General features: G+C 43.7%; 1 protein-coding gene across 1 annotated transcript; it reads right to left on the bottom strand.

Annotated features, from left to right (window-relative positions):
• Positions 1-6,891: 6,891 nt before the first annotated feature.
• On the bottom strand, positions 6,892-17,832 carry LOC311147022 (endothelin receptor type B-like). The gene is made up of 8 exons (XM_084183630.1): positions 17,376-17,832; positions 16,737-17,215; positions 9,163-9,275; positions 8,866-9,070; positions 8,102-8,251; positions 7,827-7,960; positions 7,628-7,736; positions 6,892-7,515 (listed from the first exon to the last, which is right to left on the bottom strand). The coding sequence occupies exons 2-8, from the start codon at positions 17,178-17,180 to the stop codon at positions 7,381-7,383; spliced, it is 1,290 nt and encodes a 429-aa protein (XP_084039756.1). The 5' UTR covers positions 17,181-17,215; positions 17,376-17,832; the 3' UTR covers positions 6,892-7,380.
• Between the last annotated feature and the right edge of the window lie 2,321 nt (positions 17,833-20,153).

The following is a 20,153-nucleotide window of genomic DNA, read 5'->3' as shown; positions in this document are numbered from 1 at the left end:
CGACAGAGACAGAGGGAACGACAGAGACAGAGAGAACGACAGACAGAGAGAACAACAGAGACAGAGAGAACGACAGAGACAGAGAGAGGGACAGATCAGAATGTGGCGATTGAGGCTAAGGGAGAGACACATAAAATCTCTCTTTTCTTTATCAACAGGACAGTAAACTGAAGGGCAGCACAGGGGCAGAATGCAGCCAGGGCCTGCTGTGTGTGTAATGAGAAACAGAAGGGCTGAGATGGGCTTGACTGATACTAGGGACGTTTGGTTCAAACTCTCTCTACTGTGATCTACAGAGTCAAGATTAACATGTATTCATCTAACAGAGCCAAGTATGTGTGTTCTTTGCCCACCCATTATCCTATCCCACAACGTGACCCTACACAGACACCCACATACACACAAACACGGCTAGTCTGTTGATCTCCTAATGCTGCCATTAATGCAGGGTTCATGGCTGGGCACTGATTCGGCAAGGAGCTGTGATAGCACACTGTTTTCCAAACATCAGAACTCATCACTGGCACCGTTGTTAATAATTACAGCAGAGAGGGGAGAGGGAGGAATAGAGGGAGAGAAAGAGAGAGAGAGACGGGGAGATAGGGGTGAAGGGACAGTGGGTATCTTTCATGGGTAATGTGACATGCGTTACACTGCATTAGCCCGAAGGGATATTCCCAGGTCAAAGCAGCGCTCAGGTCTCACATGATGGTCACACTCGGTACTGAGAGAGGGAAACAGCTCTGGAGAAAAGGGTTGTAGAGTAAACAATCATTGAAAATTCTGTGAAAAATGTTATAAATTGATTTGCATTTTAATGAGGGAAATAAGTATTTGACCCCCTCTCAATCAGAAAGATTTCTGGCTCCCAGGTGTCTTTTTATACAGGTAACGAGCTGAGATTAGGAGCACACTCTTAAAGGGAGTGCTCCTAATCTCAGCTTGTTACCTGTATAAAAGACACCTGTCCACAGAAGCAATCAATCAATCAGATTCCAAACTCTCCACCATGGCCAAAGCCAAAGAGCTCTCCAAGGATGTCAGGGACAAGATTGTAGACCTACACAAGGCTGGAATGGGCTACAAGACCATCGCCAAGCAGCTTGGTGAGAAGGTGACAACAGTTGGTGTGATTATTCGCAAACGGAAGAAACACAAAAGAACTGTCAACCTCCCTCGGCCTGGGGCTCCATGCAAGATCTCACCTCGTGGAGTTGCAATGATCATGAGAACGGTGAGGAATCAGCCCAGAACTACACGGGAGGATCTTGTCAATGATCTCAAGGCAGCTGGGACCATAGTCACCAAGAAAACAATTGGTAACACACCACGCCGTGAAGGACTGAAATCCTGCAGCGCCCGCAAGGTCCCCCTGCTCAAGAAAGCACATATACATGCCCGTCTGAAGTTTGCCAATGAACATCTGAATGATTCAGAGGAGAACTGGGTGAAAGTGTTGTGGTCAGATGAGACCAAAATCGAGCTCTTTGGCATCAACTCAACTCGCCGTGTTTGGAGGAGGAGGAATGCTGCCTATGACCCCACTGTCAAACATGGAGGTGGAAACATTATGCTTTGGGGGTGTTTTTCTGCTAAGGGGACAGGACAACTTCACCGCATCAAAGGGACGATGGACGGGGCCATGTACCGTCAAATCTTGGGTGAGAACCTCCTTCCCTCAGCCAGGGCATTGAAAATGGGTCGTGGATGGGTATTCCAGCATGACAATGACCCAAAACACATGGCCAAGGCAACAAAGGAGTGGCTCAAGAAGAAGCACATTAGGGTCCTGGAGTGGCCTAGCCAGTCTCCAGACCTTAATCCCATAGAAAATCTGTGGAGGGAGCTGAAGGTTCGAGTTGCCAAACGTCAGCCTCGAAACCTTAATGACTTGGAGAAGATCTGCAAAGAGGAGTGGGACAAAATCCCTCCTGAGATGTGTGCAAACCTGGTGGCCAACTACAAGAAACGTCTGACCTCTGTGATTGCCAACAAGGGTTTTGCCACCAAGTACTAAGTCATGTTTTGCAGAGGGGTCAAATACTTATTTCCCTCATTAAAATGCAAATCAATTCATAACATTTTTGACATGCGTTTTTCTGGATTTTGTTGTTGTTATTCTGTATCTCACTGTTCAAATAAACCTACCATTAAAATTATAGACTGATCATTTCTTTGTCAGTGGGCAAATGTACAAAATCAGCAGGGGATCAAATACTTTTTTCCCTCACTGTACACTGTGTAAAAACATTAGGAACACCTTCCTAATATTGAGTTGCCCCTCAGAACAGCCATAATTTGTCGGGGCATGGACTCTACAAGGTGTCGAAAGCATTCCACAGGGATGCTGGCCCATGTTGACTCCAATGCTTCCCACAGTGTCAAGTTGGCTGGACGTCCTTAGGGTGGTGGACAATTCTTGATACATACTCAAAACTGTTGAGCGTGAAAAACCCAGCAGCGTTGCAGTCCTTGACACACTCAAACCGGTGCGCCTGGCACCTACTACCATACCCCGTTCAAAGGCACTTCAATCTTTTGTCTTGCCCATTCACCCTCTGAATGGCACACATACACTATCCATGTCTCAATTGTCTCAAGGCTAAAAAATCCTTCTTTAACCTGTCTCCTCCCCTTCATCTACACTGATTGAAGTGGATTTAACAAGTGACATCAATAAGGGATCATAGCTTTCACCTGGATTAACTTGGTCAGTCTGTGTCATGGAAAGAGCAGGTGTTCTTAATGTTTTGTACACTCAGTGTACAACAGCATCAATAGAGCGCTCCATGTTCAATAACACAGCAACAGATCCCTTACTATTTAAGGAAGAAAAACACAAAACTACAAGGCATATGAAGACAAAAACAACTTCAAATGTATCCTTTCCCCTCCCTCTCACCCAACTCCCCAATAACCGTCTCTTGGCTTGTCATGCTCGCCATTAAAGCATAAGAAATCAATCTGTTTTTACAATTGGGTGGCAGTCCACAAAGCTACAGAATACTAAAAGAATCCTACGTGAGAGAATCTCTGAACTGTTTTTGCCATAAACCTATTGTGATAATGTTTGGAATGTGTTGCCATTTATGATTGCCTCACATGAAGTCAGACCCAATTAGATCAGTAGTTTTAGGACAGCTACATTTTACATTTACATTTTAGTCATTTAGCAGACACTCTTATCCAGAGCGACTTACAGTTAGTGAGTGCATACATTTTTCATACTGGCCCCCCGTGGGAAACGAACCCACAACCCTGGCGTTGCAAGCGCCATGCTCTACCAACTGAGCTACAGGAGGCCCTACAGTTGAAGTCGGAAGTTTACATACACCTTAGCCAAATACATTTAAACTCAGTTTTTCACAATTCCTGACATTTAATCCTAGTAAAAATTCCCTGTTTTAGGTCAGTTAGGATCACCACTTTATTTTAAGAATGTGAAATGTCAGAATAATAGTAGAGAGAATTATTTATTTCATCACATTCCCAGTGGGTCAGAAGTTTACATACACTCAATTAGTATTTGGTAGCATTGCCTTTCAATTGTTAAACTTGGGTCAAATGTTTTGGGTAGCCTTCCACAAGCTTCCCACAATAAGTTGGGTGAATTTTGGCCCATTCCTCTTGACAGAGCTGGTGTAACTGAGTCAGGTTTGTAGGCCTCCTTGCTCGCACACGCTTTTTCAGTTCTGCCCACACATGTTCTATAGGATTGAGGTCAGGGCTTTGTGATGGCCACTCCAATACCTTGACTTTGTTGTCCTTAAGCCATTTTGCCACAACTTTGGAAGTATGCTTGGGTCATTGTCCATTTGGAAGACCCATTTGCGACCAAGCTTTAACTTCCTGACTGATGTCTTGAGATGTTGCTTCCATATATCCACATAATTTTCCTTCCATGATGCCATCTATTTTGTGAAGTGCACTAGTCCCTCCTGCAGCAAAGCACCCCCACAGCATGATGCTGCCACCTCCGTGCTTCACGGTTGGGATGGTGTTCTTCGGCTTGCAAGGTCCCCCTTTTTCCTCCAAACATACGATGGTCATTATGGCCATACAGTTCTATTTTTGTTTCATCAGACCAGAGGACATTTCTCCAAAAAGTACGATCTTTGTCCTCATGTGCAGTTGCAAACCGTAGTCTGGCTTTTTTATGGCAGTTTTGGAGCAGTGGCTTCTTCCTTGCTGAGCGGCCTTTCAGGTAATGTCGATATAGGACTCATTTTACTGTGGATATAGATACTTTTGTACCTGTTTCCTCCAGCATCTTCACAACGTCATTTGCTGTTGTTCTGGGATTTATTTGAACTTTTCGCACCAAAGTATGTTCATCTCTAGGAGACAGAACGTGTCTCCTTCCTGAGCGGTATGACGGCTGCGTGGTCCCATGGTGTTTATACTTGCGTACTATTGTTTGTACAGATGAACGTGGTACCTTCAGGCGTTTGGAAATTGCTCCCAATGATGAACCAGACTTGTGGAGGTCTACAATTTTATTTCTGAGGTCTTGGCTGATTTCTTTTAATTTTCCCATGATGTCAAGCAAAGAGGCACTGAGTTTGAAGGTAGGCCTTGAAATACATCCACAGGTCCACCTCCAATTGACTCAAATGATGTCAATTAGCCTATCAGAAGCTTCTAAAGCCATGGCATCATTTTCTGGAAATTTCCAAGCTGTTTAAAGGCACAGTCAACTTAGTGTATGTAAACTTCTGACCCACTGGAATTGTGATACAGTGAATTATAAGTTAATTAATTATTATAATCAAACATTCAAAGATGCTATAGCAAACTATCCAAGTATTGCAAATTCAATTTAATCCTCCAGAAACGACAGAACAAATAATGCAACAAATATTCTGGTTAAACTCAAATATACTAATTGACAAAAAAACTTTTTTTTTGACAAAATGTTTTTAAAAAGGTATAATCTTTGTAAATTATATATTCGGTAGGACTGGTGGAGTTATGTCGCACATGCAGCTAACAAAATCATATGGAAATGTCCGCTCTACCCAAAATTACAACCAAATAATTGCAGCCTTACCGCAAAAGTGGAAGAGGAAAGTTGAAGGGGGAGAAAGTAAGGAACTTGTCTGTCGGCCTTGCATTAAAGAACATAATTGGTTAAGGAAAACTGTGATAAATAAAAAAGTATATCAGTTTCACTTAAGGACCAAAGGATTGACAGCCGTCCCATATAGATTGCAAAATAGTTGGGAAGAGATCTTTGACGTACCGATCCCATGGCATAGTGTTTATGAACTGACACGCAAAACGACACCGGATTCAAAAATTAGAATCTTTCAATTTAAATTATTATATAAAATTCTTGCTACCAATAGAATGTTATTTATATGGGGGATACAATCTTCCCAGCTCTGCAGATTTTGCTGTGAAGAGATAGAATCATTAGATCATTTGTTTTGGTTCTGTCCATTTGTAGCTTGTTTTTGGACACAGGTCCAGGAATGGCTAAAGGATTGCAATATTTACCTGGAACTAACCTTGCAGATAGCATTACTGGGTGATCTGAAAAGTCATAGTCAATCAATCAATAATATAATAATACTTTTAGCAAAAATGTTTATTTTTAATTCACAATCTGTAGAAGCAATGAGAATAGAAAGGTTCAGAACTTTTGTAAAACATCACAGTACGGTTGAAATATATATGGCAAATAGAAATCCTATATGGATGGTGTTAAGAGATAGATGGGAGGTATTGAATAGAGTTGAAGGATGGGACTAATAACAAATAACAACAAATAATAACAAAGATAGCTAATAATGTAAGCATACTGTGTCCATAATAAGTATATAGGTTGTATGTTGGGAGCTTTTGGGAAAGAGCACAGTTAGAAAGATATGGCATTTAGAAGCAAACCGGATGGACATCATGAAAATGATCGGAGAGGTTGAGAGTAGAAGAAGTTCAGGAGCAAAAAAATAAATAAATATATATATATATATATATATATATATAGATATAGAATTATTGTAAAATTAACTCTGTCCATAAGGTGTAGATAGTAAGTATAGACCGGAAGTAGAGGCCTGGGCGTTGTTGTTCACTAATTTACTCCAAGTAGGGAAAGGATGGTGGGGTTGAAAAGTAATAAAGGGGAATATATATATAAAAAATAAAAATAAACATGGGGGATTGGAAGTGATGCAGACAATTACATTGATAGAAGATAGATTGTATCTGCAATATTAAGCTGATCCATCCCCCCTAAAAACAATTTAAAAAAAATAAAATAAAAAAAATATCCAATGAAAATCCTATAAAGATCAAATATCAGTATCAAACAGTGTAAAAGCAATTCAGCAAATCTATGAAAATGAATTCAATCTTAAGTCCTTGAATTCAGAGTGGTATATGGGATATGTTAGAAAAGCAGCCCATATATTATACAGTACAATTAACAACCTTCTTGCAATGTTCATATAATGTTCCCTATGGCTCAACTCAGTCATTTTCACTATGACGCCTCTGCTACAGCCCCTTTGGATTTGCCTTATGTCATGTATCTTATGAACATTCATATAGATGTTATAACCAGGAGCAGCCACACCCGGCAGTGTCATTTCTCTACAATATAACCACCCTATGTTGTGTCATTCATCATCAATAATACTAATATCCGATTGTATGCGTTGAACCTCTATCTCCCCACTCATCTTTCCCCAAATGATCCACTTCTCCATCAACACTCTTCCAGCTACACATCCTAGACCAGGTGTAGGCAACTAGATTCAGCCACGGGACGATTTTTGTCGGAGCGGATGGTTGGGGGGCCGGAACATAATTATAATAATTTGTACACTGCAAACTGACCACAACTAAGCCCAAAAAGAGATTTGGAATAAAAAACAATCATTTCATACCTTGATTACATTGAGACACGATCACGTCTCTTTTTTTATTTGTGGGAATACTTGGGAACAGATTTCCTAAATTAACAGATTTTCATAAATTCAACTCATTTCTAGCTGAAGTTCTGGCGATTTAACAGTTTATTCTGACCAAAAACGTTGAGGGGCCCAATTTATTTTACTTGCGGGCCGGTTTTTGGCCAACTGGCCGCCTGTTGCCGACCCCTGTCCTAGACCATTAACTTTCATAAGCAACACTCAAAGTGCACTTGTGGGTTTAAGAACACTTGAGTACTCCAGTCAGAGGAGACTTCGCCGGATCAGTCCTTTAGGGCACTGATTTTATCCTAGTGGTTTAAAACTACATCAACTTAATAAGGGTACATCTTAGGACACATCTTATGGCCGTCTCATAATGGTTTAAGTCAGGATCAGGTTATATAACTGATCTTCAGTTAGTCCTTTAGAGCTCATCATACGGTACTTCATTGAGTACTTCTCATGCTGAAGTGTACTTGTTAGTAGCACGTGAGTTGCTCTGGTCGGAGGCCCGGTCTGTGACTTTGAGCTTCATACAGGACTGCTTCTCATCCATCAACATCTCCGCTGGCAGACACCAGCAACACAGGCATGACTAGAGAGAGAGGGAGAGAGAGAGAGAATTAATTAGTTATTGTACATACATATAAGCCCATTAGGGTTAACCCTATTTAGCACGCTGTAAAGATGCTGTGTGTGTGTCCTACCCTGAAGCAGCTCTTGAAACGCTTGCTGACCATGTAGAGAGCGATGGGGTTGATGCAGGAGTTAACAGATGCCATGTTGATCCCTATGTAGTCTAGAACCAGGAAGAAACTGGAGAAACACACACAACATCCTTTTTAACCTCCTATTTACAATATTAAGGTCAGTGTAGCGGGGGTGGGGCACAAAGATATTCCTCACCTGAGCAGTTCACAGCGGTTGGGGTCCTTCTCGTCATAGATAGTGAGCTTGAGGATGCGGCTGAGATGGAGAGGCAGCCAGCATAGAGCAAACACCAGCACCAGGCAGAACACTGTCTTAGCCACCTCGCGCCTCTACACACACAGACAGAGAGAGGGATCAATCAATCAGCCAACTAATCAATTAATCACACTCTCTGGCTACAGTGCCCTTCATAAGTAAAGATACATTCTAAATGATTTAGGCTGAAAATAAAGGGTGAAGAGGGAGGTTACCTGTTTGAGATGGTCACTCAGGGTGATCTGAACTCCGTTCTTCTTCCTCAGCATCTCACAAGTCATCAGGGTGTAGAAGATGGCGGTTACGACCAGAGGGAGGCAGAAATACACACTGAACAGCCACCAGTCCTTAGCTGACTTATAGAACTGGAAGAACACAATGAAAACACCAATAAATACAGGGCACACCGGATAAATGGATACTCTGTTTAAGTCTATTGCGGTTCACAATGCAAAATACCCATTAGAAAGAGACATGGACTGTAGAGGAAATCTGACTCTGACTCGTTCTATAGCCTTGGAAGTTAGTTGGGAGCCAAACCCTAATGCTGAAGTATGATGGAAGTGAAGAAGCGTGAGGAGTAACCTCAAGCAGACCAAAAGGGTCTATGAGTTCACTTCTGGGAACACATCAACTATCACTTCATCTAAAACTTATTTGGGACGACTACACAAGTTCAACCTATCATCTATTGGTCTCTCTGAGATGCACATGCACTTGTGACAACACACATAAACACACTCAAACCACCTTATCCAGACAAACAGGGGCCTCAAAAGTCATATGATTTATTTTGATCAGAGTGAGCACAAGGTGCGAGTCAACACACAACTGCAGCTTTCCCACACCAGACCCCAGCCAGGGACACTCCCTATAGCCTACTGTTGTTTGTGTGCATGTGTGCGTTCAATGTGCATGTGTGCAGTTCTTTCTTGTGTGCGTACTGTATGTGTGTGTATTCATGTGTGTGTCTATGTACACTCATGAAGTCTGATTTCTGCATCGGGTGTAGCAGACAGATGCGGAGGTGTTCTCCCTTGTAGTCCATGGCAATCATGTCGAAGGCTATAGCCTCGGGCACAGCCAGCAGGATGGACAGCAGCCAGATGAGTGCGATCTCTATAGCCGTCCACTTCGGAACACCGATCCCCTTTATACGGTTCCACGACGCTACTGCCCGGTACCTGGGGTAGGAGTGGAGGGGGAGGAACATTAGGGCAACTTTCTCTGTGTAGTCAATAAATACAAGTGTGTGTGTGTGTGTGCGTTAAAATACCTGTCAATGCTCAGAGCACACAGGCTCAGCACAGTAATACCCACTGAAGCTTTCTGGACAAACGGCACTAGTTTACACAGACCTACACCAAACGGCCAATCCTCGGCTAGGAGCTAGGGGAGAGACGGGGATAGAGAGATCAGGGTTATTCCTAATGATCTGTAATGTAATTATATTAACCAAATGGTATTTAATGATTACCATGTCATTTCTATGTAAATATTTAGTAAATAGTCTAGCGGACCATAAAATAAAGCACAACATTGAATTTCGCACTATGCATTTCACGCTATGAATTTACTTCATGATATATAGTTGAAGTTGGAAGTTTACATACACCTTAGCCAAATACATTTAAACTCAGTTTTTCACAATTCCTGACATTTAATCCTAGTAAAAATGTGCACTTTTCGCACCTAAGTACGTTCATCTCTAGGAGACAGAACGCGTTTCCTTCCTGAGTGGTATGACGGCTGTGTGATCCCATGGTGTTTATAGTTGTGTACTATTGTTTGTACAGATGAACGTGGAACCTTCAGGCATTTGGAAATTGCTCCCAAGGATGAACCAGACTTGTGGAGGTCTACCATTTTTTTCTGAGGTCTTGGCTGATTTCTTTTGATTTCCCCATGATGTCAAGCAAAGAGGCACTGAGTTTGAAGGTAGGCCTTGAAATGCATCCACAGGTACAACTCCAATTGACTCAAATGATGTCAATTAGCCTATCAGAATTTTCCAAGCTGTTTAAAGGCACCGTCAACTTAGTGTATGTAAACTTCTGACCCACTGGAATTGTGATACAGTGAATTATAAGTGAAATAATCTGTCTGTAAAACAATTGTTGGAAAAATTACTTGTGTCATGCACAAAGTAGATGTCCTAACCGACTTGCCAAAACTATGGTTTGTTAACAAGAAATTTGTGGAGTGGTTGAAAAACGAGTTTCAATGACTCCAACCTAAGTGTATGTAAACTTCCGACTTCAACTGTAACTAATGAAAGTTTAGTTGCTTTCACCAGTCAGAACCCTGTCGAACCAGTTTGGGGTTTTGGGTTATTTATAATGCCTGCTTATGAGGCCTATTGGAATCACATGTGGAGGTTAATACCAAACTGACCCTAGATCAGCATTGAGGGGCAATCCCACCCTACTGTATTGGAATCATATCTGGTGGCCGTATCTCCACAGCACACAGATAGATTATTCTGGTATGCATTTAATAATTTAAAGTTTGGCCTCCCATTACCCAAATATCTGTAACACTCGCTCTCGGATCGTTCCACCTCAAAAAGCACAAGAAAGAGGATTTCGACACCCACCATCTCAGATTGTTCTGAAATTGTTTATGTTGTTAGAAACATATAAGATTAGCATTCCTGCAACATTAATTTGTTGAAATATAATTTGATCTCTGAGCAATTAAGCTAATTGATTGCACCCAAATTGGCCATTTTATTTTAGATTAATATAATATTCAATAAATATAATACTTAACATCCGATTTGAACCATTATTATTTTTATTTTTTACAATGAGTAAGACATGAGAAATCCAAAGTCACCCACGGATCCCCACATCCCACACCAACAACGAGTATACAAAACATTAAGAAAACCTGCTCTTTCCATGACATACAGTCGTGGTCAAAAGTTTTGAGAATGACACAAGTATTGGTCTTCACAAAGTTCGCTGCTTCAGTGTTATGAGATATTTTTGTCAGATGTTACTATGGTATACTGACGTATAATTACAAGCATTCCATAAGTGTCAAAGGCTTTTATTGACAATTACATTAAGTTTATGCAATGAGTCAATATTTGCAGTGTTGACCCTTCTTTTTCAAGACCTCTGCAATCCACCCTGCATGCTGTCAATTAACTTCTGGGCCACATCCTGACTGATGGCAGCCCATTCTTGCATAATCAATGCTTGGAGTTTGTCAGAATGTGTGGGTTTTTGTTTGTCCACCCGCCTCTTGAGGATCGACCACAAGTTCTCAATGGGATTAAGGTCTGGGGAGTTTCCTGGCCATGGATATATCGATGTTTTGTTCCCCGAGCCACTTAGTTATCACTTTTGCCTTATGGCAAGGTGCTCCATCATGCTGGAAAAGGCATTAGTCGTCACCAAACTGTTATTGGATGGTTGGGAGAAGTTGCTCTCGGAGGATGTGTTGGTACCATTCTTTATTCATGGCTGTGTTCTTAGGCAAAAATGTGAGTGAGCCCACTCCCTTGGCTGAGAAGCAACCCCACACATGAATGGTCTCAGGATGCTTTACTGTTGGCATGACACAGGACTGATGGTAGCGCTCACCTTGTCTTCTCCGGACAAGGTGTTTTCCGGATGCCCCAGAAAATGACTTTACCCCAGTCCTCAGCAGTCCAATCCCTGTACCTTTTGCAGAATATCAGTCTATCCCTGATGTTTTTCCTGGAGAGAAGTGGCTTCTTTGCTGCCCTTCTTGACACCAGGCCATCCTCCAAAAGTCTTCACCTCACTGTGCGTGCAGATGCACTCACACCTGCCTGCTGCCATTCCTGAGCAAGCTCTGCACTGGTGGTACCCCGATCCCGCAGCTGAATCAACTTTAGGAGACGGTCCTGGTGCTTGCTGGACTTTCTTGGGCGCCCTGACACCTTCTTCACAACAATTGAACCTCTCTCCTTGAAGTTCTTGATGATCCGATAAATGGTTGATTTAGGTGCAATCTTACTAGCAGCAATATCCTTGCCTGTGAAGCCCTTTTTGTGCAAAGCAATGATGACGGCACGTGTTTCCTTGCAGGTAACCATGGTTAACAGAGGAAGAACAATGATTTCAAGCACCACCCTCCTTTTAAAGCTTCCATTATGTTATTCTAACTTAATCAGCATGACAGAGTGATCTCCAGCCTTGTCCTCGTCAACACTCTCACCTGTGTTAACGAGAGAATCACTGACATGATGGCAGCTGGTCCTTTTGTGGCAGGGCTGAAATGCAGTGGAAATGTTTTTTTGGGATTAACTTCATTTTCATGGCAAAGAGGGACTTTGCAATTAATTGCAATTCATCTGATCACTCTTCATGACAATCTGGAGTATATGCAAATTGCCATCATCAAAACTGAGGCAGCAGACTTTGTGAAAATGTGTATTTGTGTCATTCTCAAAACGTATTGATGTCACTTGTTAAATCCACTTCAATCAGTGTAGATGAAAGGAAGGAAGGAGACAGGTTGAAGAATGATTTTCAAGCGATTTTCAATGATTTTCAATGATGTTGTGTGCCATTCAGAGGGTGAATGGGCAAGACAAAATATTTAAGTGCCTTTGAACGGGGTATGGTAGTAGGTGCCAGGCGCACCGGTTTGTGCTTTTCACGCTCAACAGTTTCCCGTGTGTACTAAGAATGGTCTACCACTTGAAAGTCATCCAGGGGTGATGTTTTTTTCCCCCCTGTTCAGAGAAATTAGTCAGTAGCAAGGTTTCTATCCAATTAGCGACAGATTTTCATGCGAATATTCCAAAATCCACCAGTGGTGTGTTTCCACCAAACGGACTTGTTGTGGATAAAAAAAATCAGTGCGTGATCTGCACCATTATGTTTCTCTCCGTCGGTGCAGTTTGAGTGCAGTTTCTTTCTAAATGTTGCAGTTTGAGGCCAGGTGGCAGAGAGTAGTGCGGGGTCTGGAGATGGGGGGGGGGGGTGAGCAGGTGGGTCTGGAGATGGGGGGGGTGAGCAGGTGGGTCTGGAGATGGGGGGGGTGAGCAGGTGGGTCTGGAGATGGGGGGGGGGGGTGAGCAGGTGGGTCTGGAGATGGGGGGGGTGAGCAGGTGGGTCTGGAGATGGGGGGGGTGAGCAGGTGGGTCTGGAGATGGGGGGGGTGAGCAGGTGGGTCTGGAGATGGGGGGGGTGAGCAGGTGGGTCTGGAGATGGGGGGGGGGTGAGCAGAGAGTAGTGCGGGGTCTGGAGATGGGGGGGGTGAGCAGGTGGGTCTGGAGATGGGGGGGGTGAGCAGGTGGGTCTGGAGATGGGGGGGGTGAGCAGGTGGGTCTGGAGATGGGGGGGGTGAGCAGGTGGGTCTGGAGATGGGGGGGGGTGAGCAGAGAGTAGTGCGGGGTCTGGAGATGGGGGGGGTGAGCAGGTGGGTCTGGAGATGGGGGGGGTGAGCAGGTGGGTCTGGAGATGGGGGGGGGTGAGCAGGTGGGTCTGGAGATGGGGGGGGTGAGCAGGTGGGTCTGGAGATGGGGGGGGGGGGTGAGCAGAGAGTAGTGCGGGGTCTGGAGATGGGGGGGGTGAGCAGGTGGGTCTGGAGATGGGGGGGGGGGAGCAGGTGGGTCTGGGCAAGTGTGATGTCGTTGTTTGTTTGTGTGTTTTTTTTAAATCCCCCCTCCCCCTCAATGTTTAAGGGATAGTTCACCCAATTTACAAAATTACATATTGGTTTCCTACCCTTTAAGCAGTCTATGGACAAGGTATGACAGTAATCCATGCTTTGGTTTTGTTGTTCACTGTTTCAAATGTGAACTTTTTATCATTTGTGGCACAAATCCAATGCAAGTCAATGGTACCTATATAAGCATTTTCACGCTTCATACGTTGGGTGTTGGGGGTCCGTGGGTGGCTTTTGACAATTTCTTTGCATTCCTCATGTCTTACTCATTGTTAGTTGTGTCCGAATCGGATGTTAGATACTATATTTATTGAATATTATATGAATCCCATAAATTAAATTGGCCAATTTGGGTGCAATCAATTAGCTTAATATCTCAGAGATCAAATTATATTTCAACAAAATAATGTTTCAGGAATGCTCATCTTATCTGTTTCTAACTACAGAAACGATTTCAGAACAATCTGAGATGGTGGGTGTCATGGCTTGCTGAAATGACATGGAATGCGTCTCTCGCTCGCTCGCTCACACGCACACATACACACACACACCTACCAACCATAGCCAAATATACATATACTGAACAAAAATGTAAACGCAACAATTTCAAAGGTTTTGCTGAGTTACAGTTGATATAAGGAAATCAGTTCATTTAAATAAATTCATTAAGCCCTAATCTATGGATTTCACATGACTGGGCAGGGGTGCAGCCATGGGTGGGCCTGGGAGGGCCACCCACTAGGGAGCCAGGCCCAGCCAATCAGAATGAGTTTTTCCCCACGAAAGGGGCTTTATTACAGACAAACATTATCCTAGAACACACAGCCATGCAATCTCTATAGGAAACATTGGAAGTAGAATGGCCCGTACTGAAGAGCTCAGTGACTTTCAACGTGCCACGGTCATAGGATGCCACCTTTCCAACAAGTCAGTTCATCAAATTTCTGCCCTGCTAGAGCTGCCCCGGTCAACTGTAAGTGCTGTTATTGTGAAGTGGAAACGTCTAGGAGCAACAACAGCTCAGCCGCGAAGTGGTAGGCCACACAAGCTCACAGAACGGGGCCGCCGAGTGCTGAAGCGTGTAGCACGTAAAATTAGCCTGTCCTCGGTTGCAACACTCACTACCGAGTTCCAAACTGCCTCTGGAAGCAGCGTCGTCAGGAGTTTCATGAAATGGGTTTCCATGGCCGAGCAGCCGCACACAAGCCTAAGATCACCATGCACAATGCCAAGCGTCGGCTGGAGTGGTGTAAAGCTCGCCGCCATTGGACTCTGGAGCAGTATAAACGTGTTCTCTGGAGTGATGAATCACGCTTCACTATCTGGCAGTCCGACGGACGAATCTGGGTTTGGCAGATGCCATGAGAACGCTACCTGCCCCAATGCATAGTGCCAACTGTAAAGTTTGGTGGAGGAGGAATAATGGTCTGGGGCTGTTTTTCATGGTTCTGGCTAGGCCCATTAGTTCCAGTGAAGGGAAATCTTAACGCTACAGCATGCAATGACATTCTAGATGATTCTGTGCTTCCAACTTTGTGGCAACAGTTTGGGGAAGGCCCTTCCCTGTTTCAGCATGACAATGCCCCCGTGCACAAAGCGAGGTCCATACAGAAATGGTTTGTCGAGATCGGTGTGGAAGAACTTGACTGGCCTGCAGAGAGCCCTGACCTCAACCCCAAGAAACACCTTTGGGATGAATTGGAAAGCCGACTGCGAGCCAGGCCTAATCCCCCAACATCAGTGTCCGACCTCACTAATGCTCTTGTGGCTGAATGGAAGCAAGTCCCCGTAGCAATGTTCCAACATCTAGTGGAAAGCCTTCCCAGAAGAGTGGAGGCTATTACAGCAGCAAAGGGTGGACCAACTCCATATTAATGCCCATAACTTTGGAATTAGATGTTCAACGAACAGGTGTCCACACACCTTTGGCCATGTAGTATAGGTACTGAGATACAGATACCTAGCTACTGTGATACAGCGACCTAGCTACTGTGATACAGCGACCTAGCTACTGTGATACAGCGACCAAGCTACTGTGATACAGCGACCTAGCTACTGTGATACAGCGACCTAGCTACTGTGATACAGCGACCTAGCTACTGTGATACAGCGACCAAGCTACTGTGATACAGCGACCTAGCTACTGTGATACAGCGACCTAGCTACTGTGATACAGCGACCAAGCTACTGTGATACAGCGACCTAGCTACTGTGATACAGCGACCTAGCTACTGTGATACAGCGACCTAGCTACTGTGATACAGCGACCAAGCTACTGTGATACAGCGACCTAGCTACTGTGATACAGCGACCTAGCTACTGTGATACAGCGACATAGCCACCTTTGGGTGGTGGACCATTCTTGATACACACGGGACACTGTTGAGTGTGAAAACCCAGCAGCGTTGCAGTTCTTGACACAAACCGTTGTGCCTGGCACCTACTACCATACCTCTTTCAAAGGCACTTAAATATTTTGTCTTGCCCATTCACCTTCTGAAAGGCACACATACACAATCCATCTCTCAATTGTCTCAAGGCTTAAAAATCCTTTAACCTGTCTCCTCCCCTTCATCTACACTGAGTGAATTTAACAAGTGACATCATTAAAGGATCATAGCTTTCACCTGGATTGACCTGGTCAGTCTATGTCATGGAAAGAGCAGGTGTCCTTAATGTTTTGTATACTCAGTGTATGATACAGAAACGAAAGTTGGGAGGATGGGTGAGCGTAATCCGCGACAGTCTAGCAATCCAAAGGTTGCATGTTCGAGTCGCATCGGGGACAACTGTAGCATTTTAGCTAACTCTTCCCCTAACCCTTATTCTAAACTAAACCCAATTCACCTAACCTGCTACGTAAATTCACCTAACCTTTGTCGTTTAGTTCCCCTAACCACCAACGTCAATTCTCCCTGTCATAATTCTCCTTTGTTGTTATAGCGCAACAAGCAACCCGGTCTCAGATAAAGACGTGGAATACTATACGTCCTCAAAGTAGTTGGATAAGTTACATCATTCAATTTGTATTGCTATTGTACGACCGGGTAAGATGTATGTGGACAGAGAAAATATCTTTGGCCCAATATTACACTACAGCCTATTTCTCACTTGACCAGACTGTGTGTGCGTGTGGATGTGTGCGCATGGTGCATGCGTGTGTGTATCTTATGTTGGTGTGTGCTTGATTGTTCTCACCTTGTACACATTGATGGGAATATCGATCACAATGTGCAGCAGGTCTCCCAGCGCCAGGCTGGCGATGAGAATATTGGGGCCATTGCGCATGCACTTGTTATTGTAGATGATTCTGAGGAGCGTGAAGTTCCCGATAATACCGACGATGAACACGAGACACGATACTACAGTGTTGATGTACTTAAATGTGTCTCTGATCTCGGTAGGTCCCGAGCACATTGGAGGTAAAGGGCGCATGTGCCGAGGAGCGGAGACATTGCCGTTGAACCTCACCAGACTCTCTCTACCAGAGACTACTGGTTTCTGTGTGGCGGACAGCAGGACTTCTGGCAGCACGTCATGGGAAACCGACGGTTGGTTGGGCTCATTGGCTTGTCCGATAACCACGAGGAGGTGTCCCGCCAGTAGAACCAGCGGGAAACAGATGAATAAGGTCTTTGTCATAATCAATCCCGATGTCTCAGGAGTCCTTGGCTGCTCTGAAACATGAAAACTTTAGGCTATCATTTAAAAACTAAACATTTTCCAATAGCCCTGAATTTGAAGAATCAGATAGCCTAAAATATCCCCCCAATTGCAGCTAAGAGTTCAATGTAACGAGACATGAGCAGGTGAATGTCAGTAAAACGCTTTTCTTACCTGCAAGATGGAAAAATGCTTCTCTAAAGATACCTTGAGTAACAGTTTGCTTTGGTAGGCCTACTCTCCTAGTTAAGAATAAAATGTTTGAAAATGACTTCTCCAATTTATATAGAGGGGCAGTAGTGGTTACAGAAAACAACTGAAGAGAATTATTCCAATTAATGTCATGGTCATCTTGTCCAAACTCTCCTCATTAATTCTCTTCCCACTTTCACATGATGTTTTGATGTTGATCCTTGTCTGGTAATTGTTTGCATGTGTGCTCTGCTAGGTTTAAAGTTGAAATAGATTTTATATCTCAGTGAGACAAAAACAGGTAAAATAGCCCAAAAAGTTATAGAAAATGAATCAAAATGTCCTTGGTCATTGCTCCAATTTGATGGTACAGACTTCTATCCTTTTCTGGTCCCGTTACCCTACTGGCTCCGTGCGCAGACCACAGTCTAACAACTCTAAATCCTTGAGCACGGTCATTCGTTACAGTGATTACTGCCTCCGCTTGACCCCTCCCTTCTTCCGAGAGAGAGAATGAACAAAGCAGTGGATAGAATTTAGTGTATGCCAGCGGGATAGCTGCTTAAAACTTATTTATTGTTCAATAAAGTGAACAAGAACATATTTTATGACCGTGGAACACGATGCCCTGTTACGACTGTGGCTGGGGTGTATCTTGTCACCATGGGACAGGAGTCAGGGCAAGACCTCCCAGATTATAGCTTTCAGCCATTTTACAGTAATTCCTCTATCCAACTAAAAACTGGCTGAAAGGTTAGGTTTACCTGGATTTTTCCTGATTAGAGTTATGGAGTTCAAAATCCTGTATTTTTCATCTTAACCATGGTTTGGGAGATAATAATATATTAGATTCTGTAGGAGCTATATTCTCTCCACACCTGTGGCTATTTTACAAGAACTGTACTGTTGGTTGCCATAATACCGTCAGTACCAGATGGGTTTACGCCTGTGATTGATCACCGTCCCAGAGGTAGAGAGAGAGAGCGAGAGATAGGGAGGGATGGAGGTAGAGAGAGGGAGAGCATTGCATTCGTCCTAATCATCGAAATTAGTTAGAATAAGTGGTCCCCTGCTCATATCCGCTCTCTCACCTCTCTGCAAGAGATGCACAAACCTTCTAGTAACTCACAGGAGTCCCACCACAGGGACATGGTATGAGTGTGTTTGTGTGTTTTTCTAGAGAGAATAGAGCGCATTCCAGTCTTCAGACTGAGTCCATAAACCCTAGACCATGTTTATACAGTTATGCTTCACTTATCCAGTCTCTTTCACCAAGATGAGTGAGTGTAACATTGTGGTTTTGTGTGCGTGCATGCGTTCAGTAATGTCGCCTGCGCTGTAAACAAAGTGTCCTTTCTTACCAAACTGTATGGAGAGGAGAGGAGATAATGCTCTGGTGTTTGTCTGTCTGTCTGGGCAGAGACATACAGGCTGTTATCAACCAAAGGAGCTAATAACATTACTGCCATCCTATGAAGGAGTGACTGTTTCCCAATCACTCTCTCACACCCTAAATCTTCTTCCTTAGTCCTCCTCCTCCCCAGCTCCATAACTCATGTTCTCCCTTCCCTCCCCAGGCCTCACCCTTCTACTTCCTCCTTTCTATCACCCCTTATTAGAAAATATTAGCAGTTGTAAAACATAAGAATACATAGGCAATATACTGCGGGCATGTAAGTATATCGTTGGTTTATTTGTAAGAAAAATAATAAAGGAAAATAAAGCAAAAAATACCTTTAGTTGACAAAGTATTTCTTCCCGCCAACTGCAGCCCTCCTGACGTTTGCCTTTAAAGAAATGTCCCCATTGGCAAAAAGACTTTGATACCCATGCTTTAGGACAATGGTGTTGTAAGTATGTTGTCTGAAACAAGTGATGATTCTTCATCCTAGTGAATACAGTCTCAACTAGGACCCCTCCTTGGGCATCCAACAGAGAGTCTGATCTTTCACCCCAATAGCCCTAAGCCATGTTCCCAGTCCTGCCGAATCATGTCGTGTGACCTAGGCCACACACGCATAGCTTAGTAATGTCTAGTGTGCCCCTGCCACCTAGCCCTGGGTCCTAACTCCAGCCCAAGGCTGCCCAAGGGACTAACCTTTGACCCCTGGCCTTTGAACAGAAAAATAGACTATTAGAATCAAATTAAAAGAGGTTTAAGCTCCTGACAGAGAACACAGAATGACACACCACCCCTACAGAGTGGCAATGGGAAGTCCTGGGGCTCTGTCTTCACACAGACACAAGCACACATACCCAAGCACACACAAGCACACACTCAGGGCTCGCTACAGGGAAGCTGGATGCCCCTTGTTGAAAACGGAGCAACAGAAGCATCACTTGTTTCACACAACACCCTTCTTTGTCTTCAGAGAGTGTTTTTGTATATTGTTTGGCGCTTGGACCAAATAACATTTGGAGGGTAAACATGAGTTACTGTAGGTTACATTGGGAGAATAGGAACTTAAGACCCAAAATGAAAATCCTTCTCAGATATTGTACACCACAAAAGCACCAATAGGCAGAGGTGTGGGAATGTACCTTTTTTATACTCTTTTGAACAACTTCTTATCAGTATACTTTTTTTTGCAAACTGCATTTCAACAGTCTCAAATCAAACTTCAAGAGTGAGATGGAGAGAGATGCACATGCAGATCGAGAGCGAGAGAAGGGCGAATTGGGACAATGGAGAATATATATATATATATGCCAAGAGTGTGCAAAGCTGTCATCAAAGCAAAGGGTGGCTATTTGAAGAAT

Source organism: Coregonus lavaretus, assembly GCF_964263955.1.
Source record: "Coregonus lavaretus genome assembly, chromosome: 19".
Lineage (NCBI taxonomy): Eukaryota > Metazoa > Chordata > Actinopteri > Salmoniformes > Salmonidae > Coregonus > Coregonus lavaretus.
Note: the sequence above shows the minus strand (reverse complement) of the source record. Positions and strands in the feature narration are given on the sequence as shown.

Coding starts and splice junctions, on each gene's coding strand:
- LOC311147022 (XM_084183630.1), bottom strand. CDS start 17,180: ATGACAAAGACCTTATTCATCTGTTTCCCGCTGGTTCTACTGGCGGGA. Junction 9,071..9,162: donor TGTGCTCTGAGCATTGACAG/GTATTTTAACGC, acceptor CTCCTACCCCAG/GTACCGGGCAGTAGCGTCGT. Junction 8,252..8,865: donor AGAAATCAGACTTCATGAGT/GTACATAGACAC, acceptor GTGTTCTTCCAG/TTCTATAAGTCAGCTAAGGA.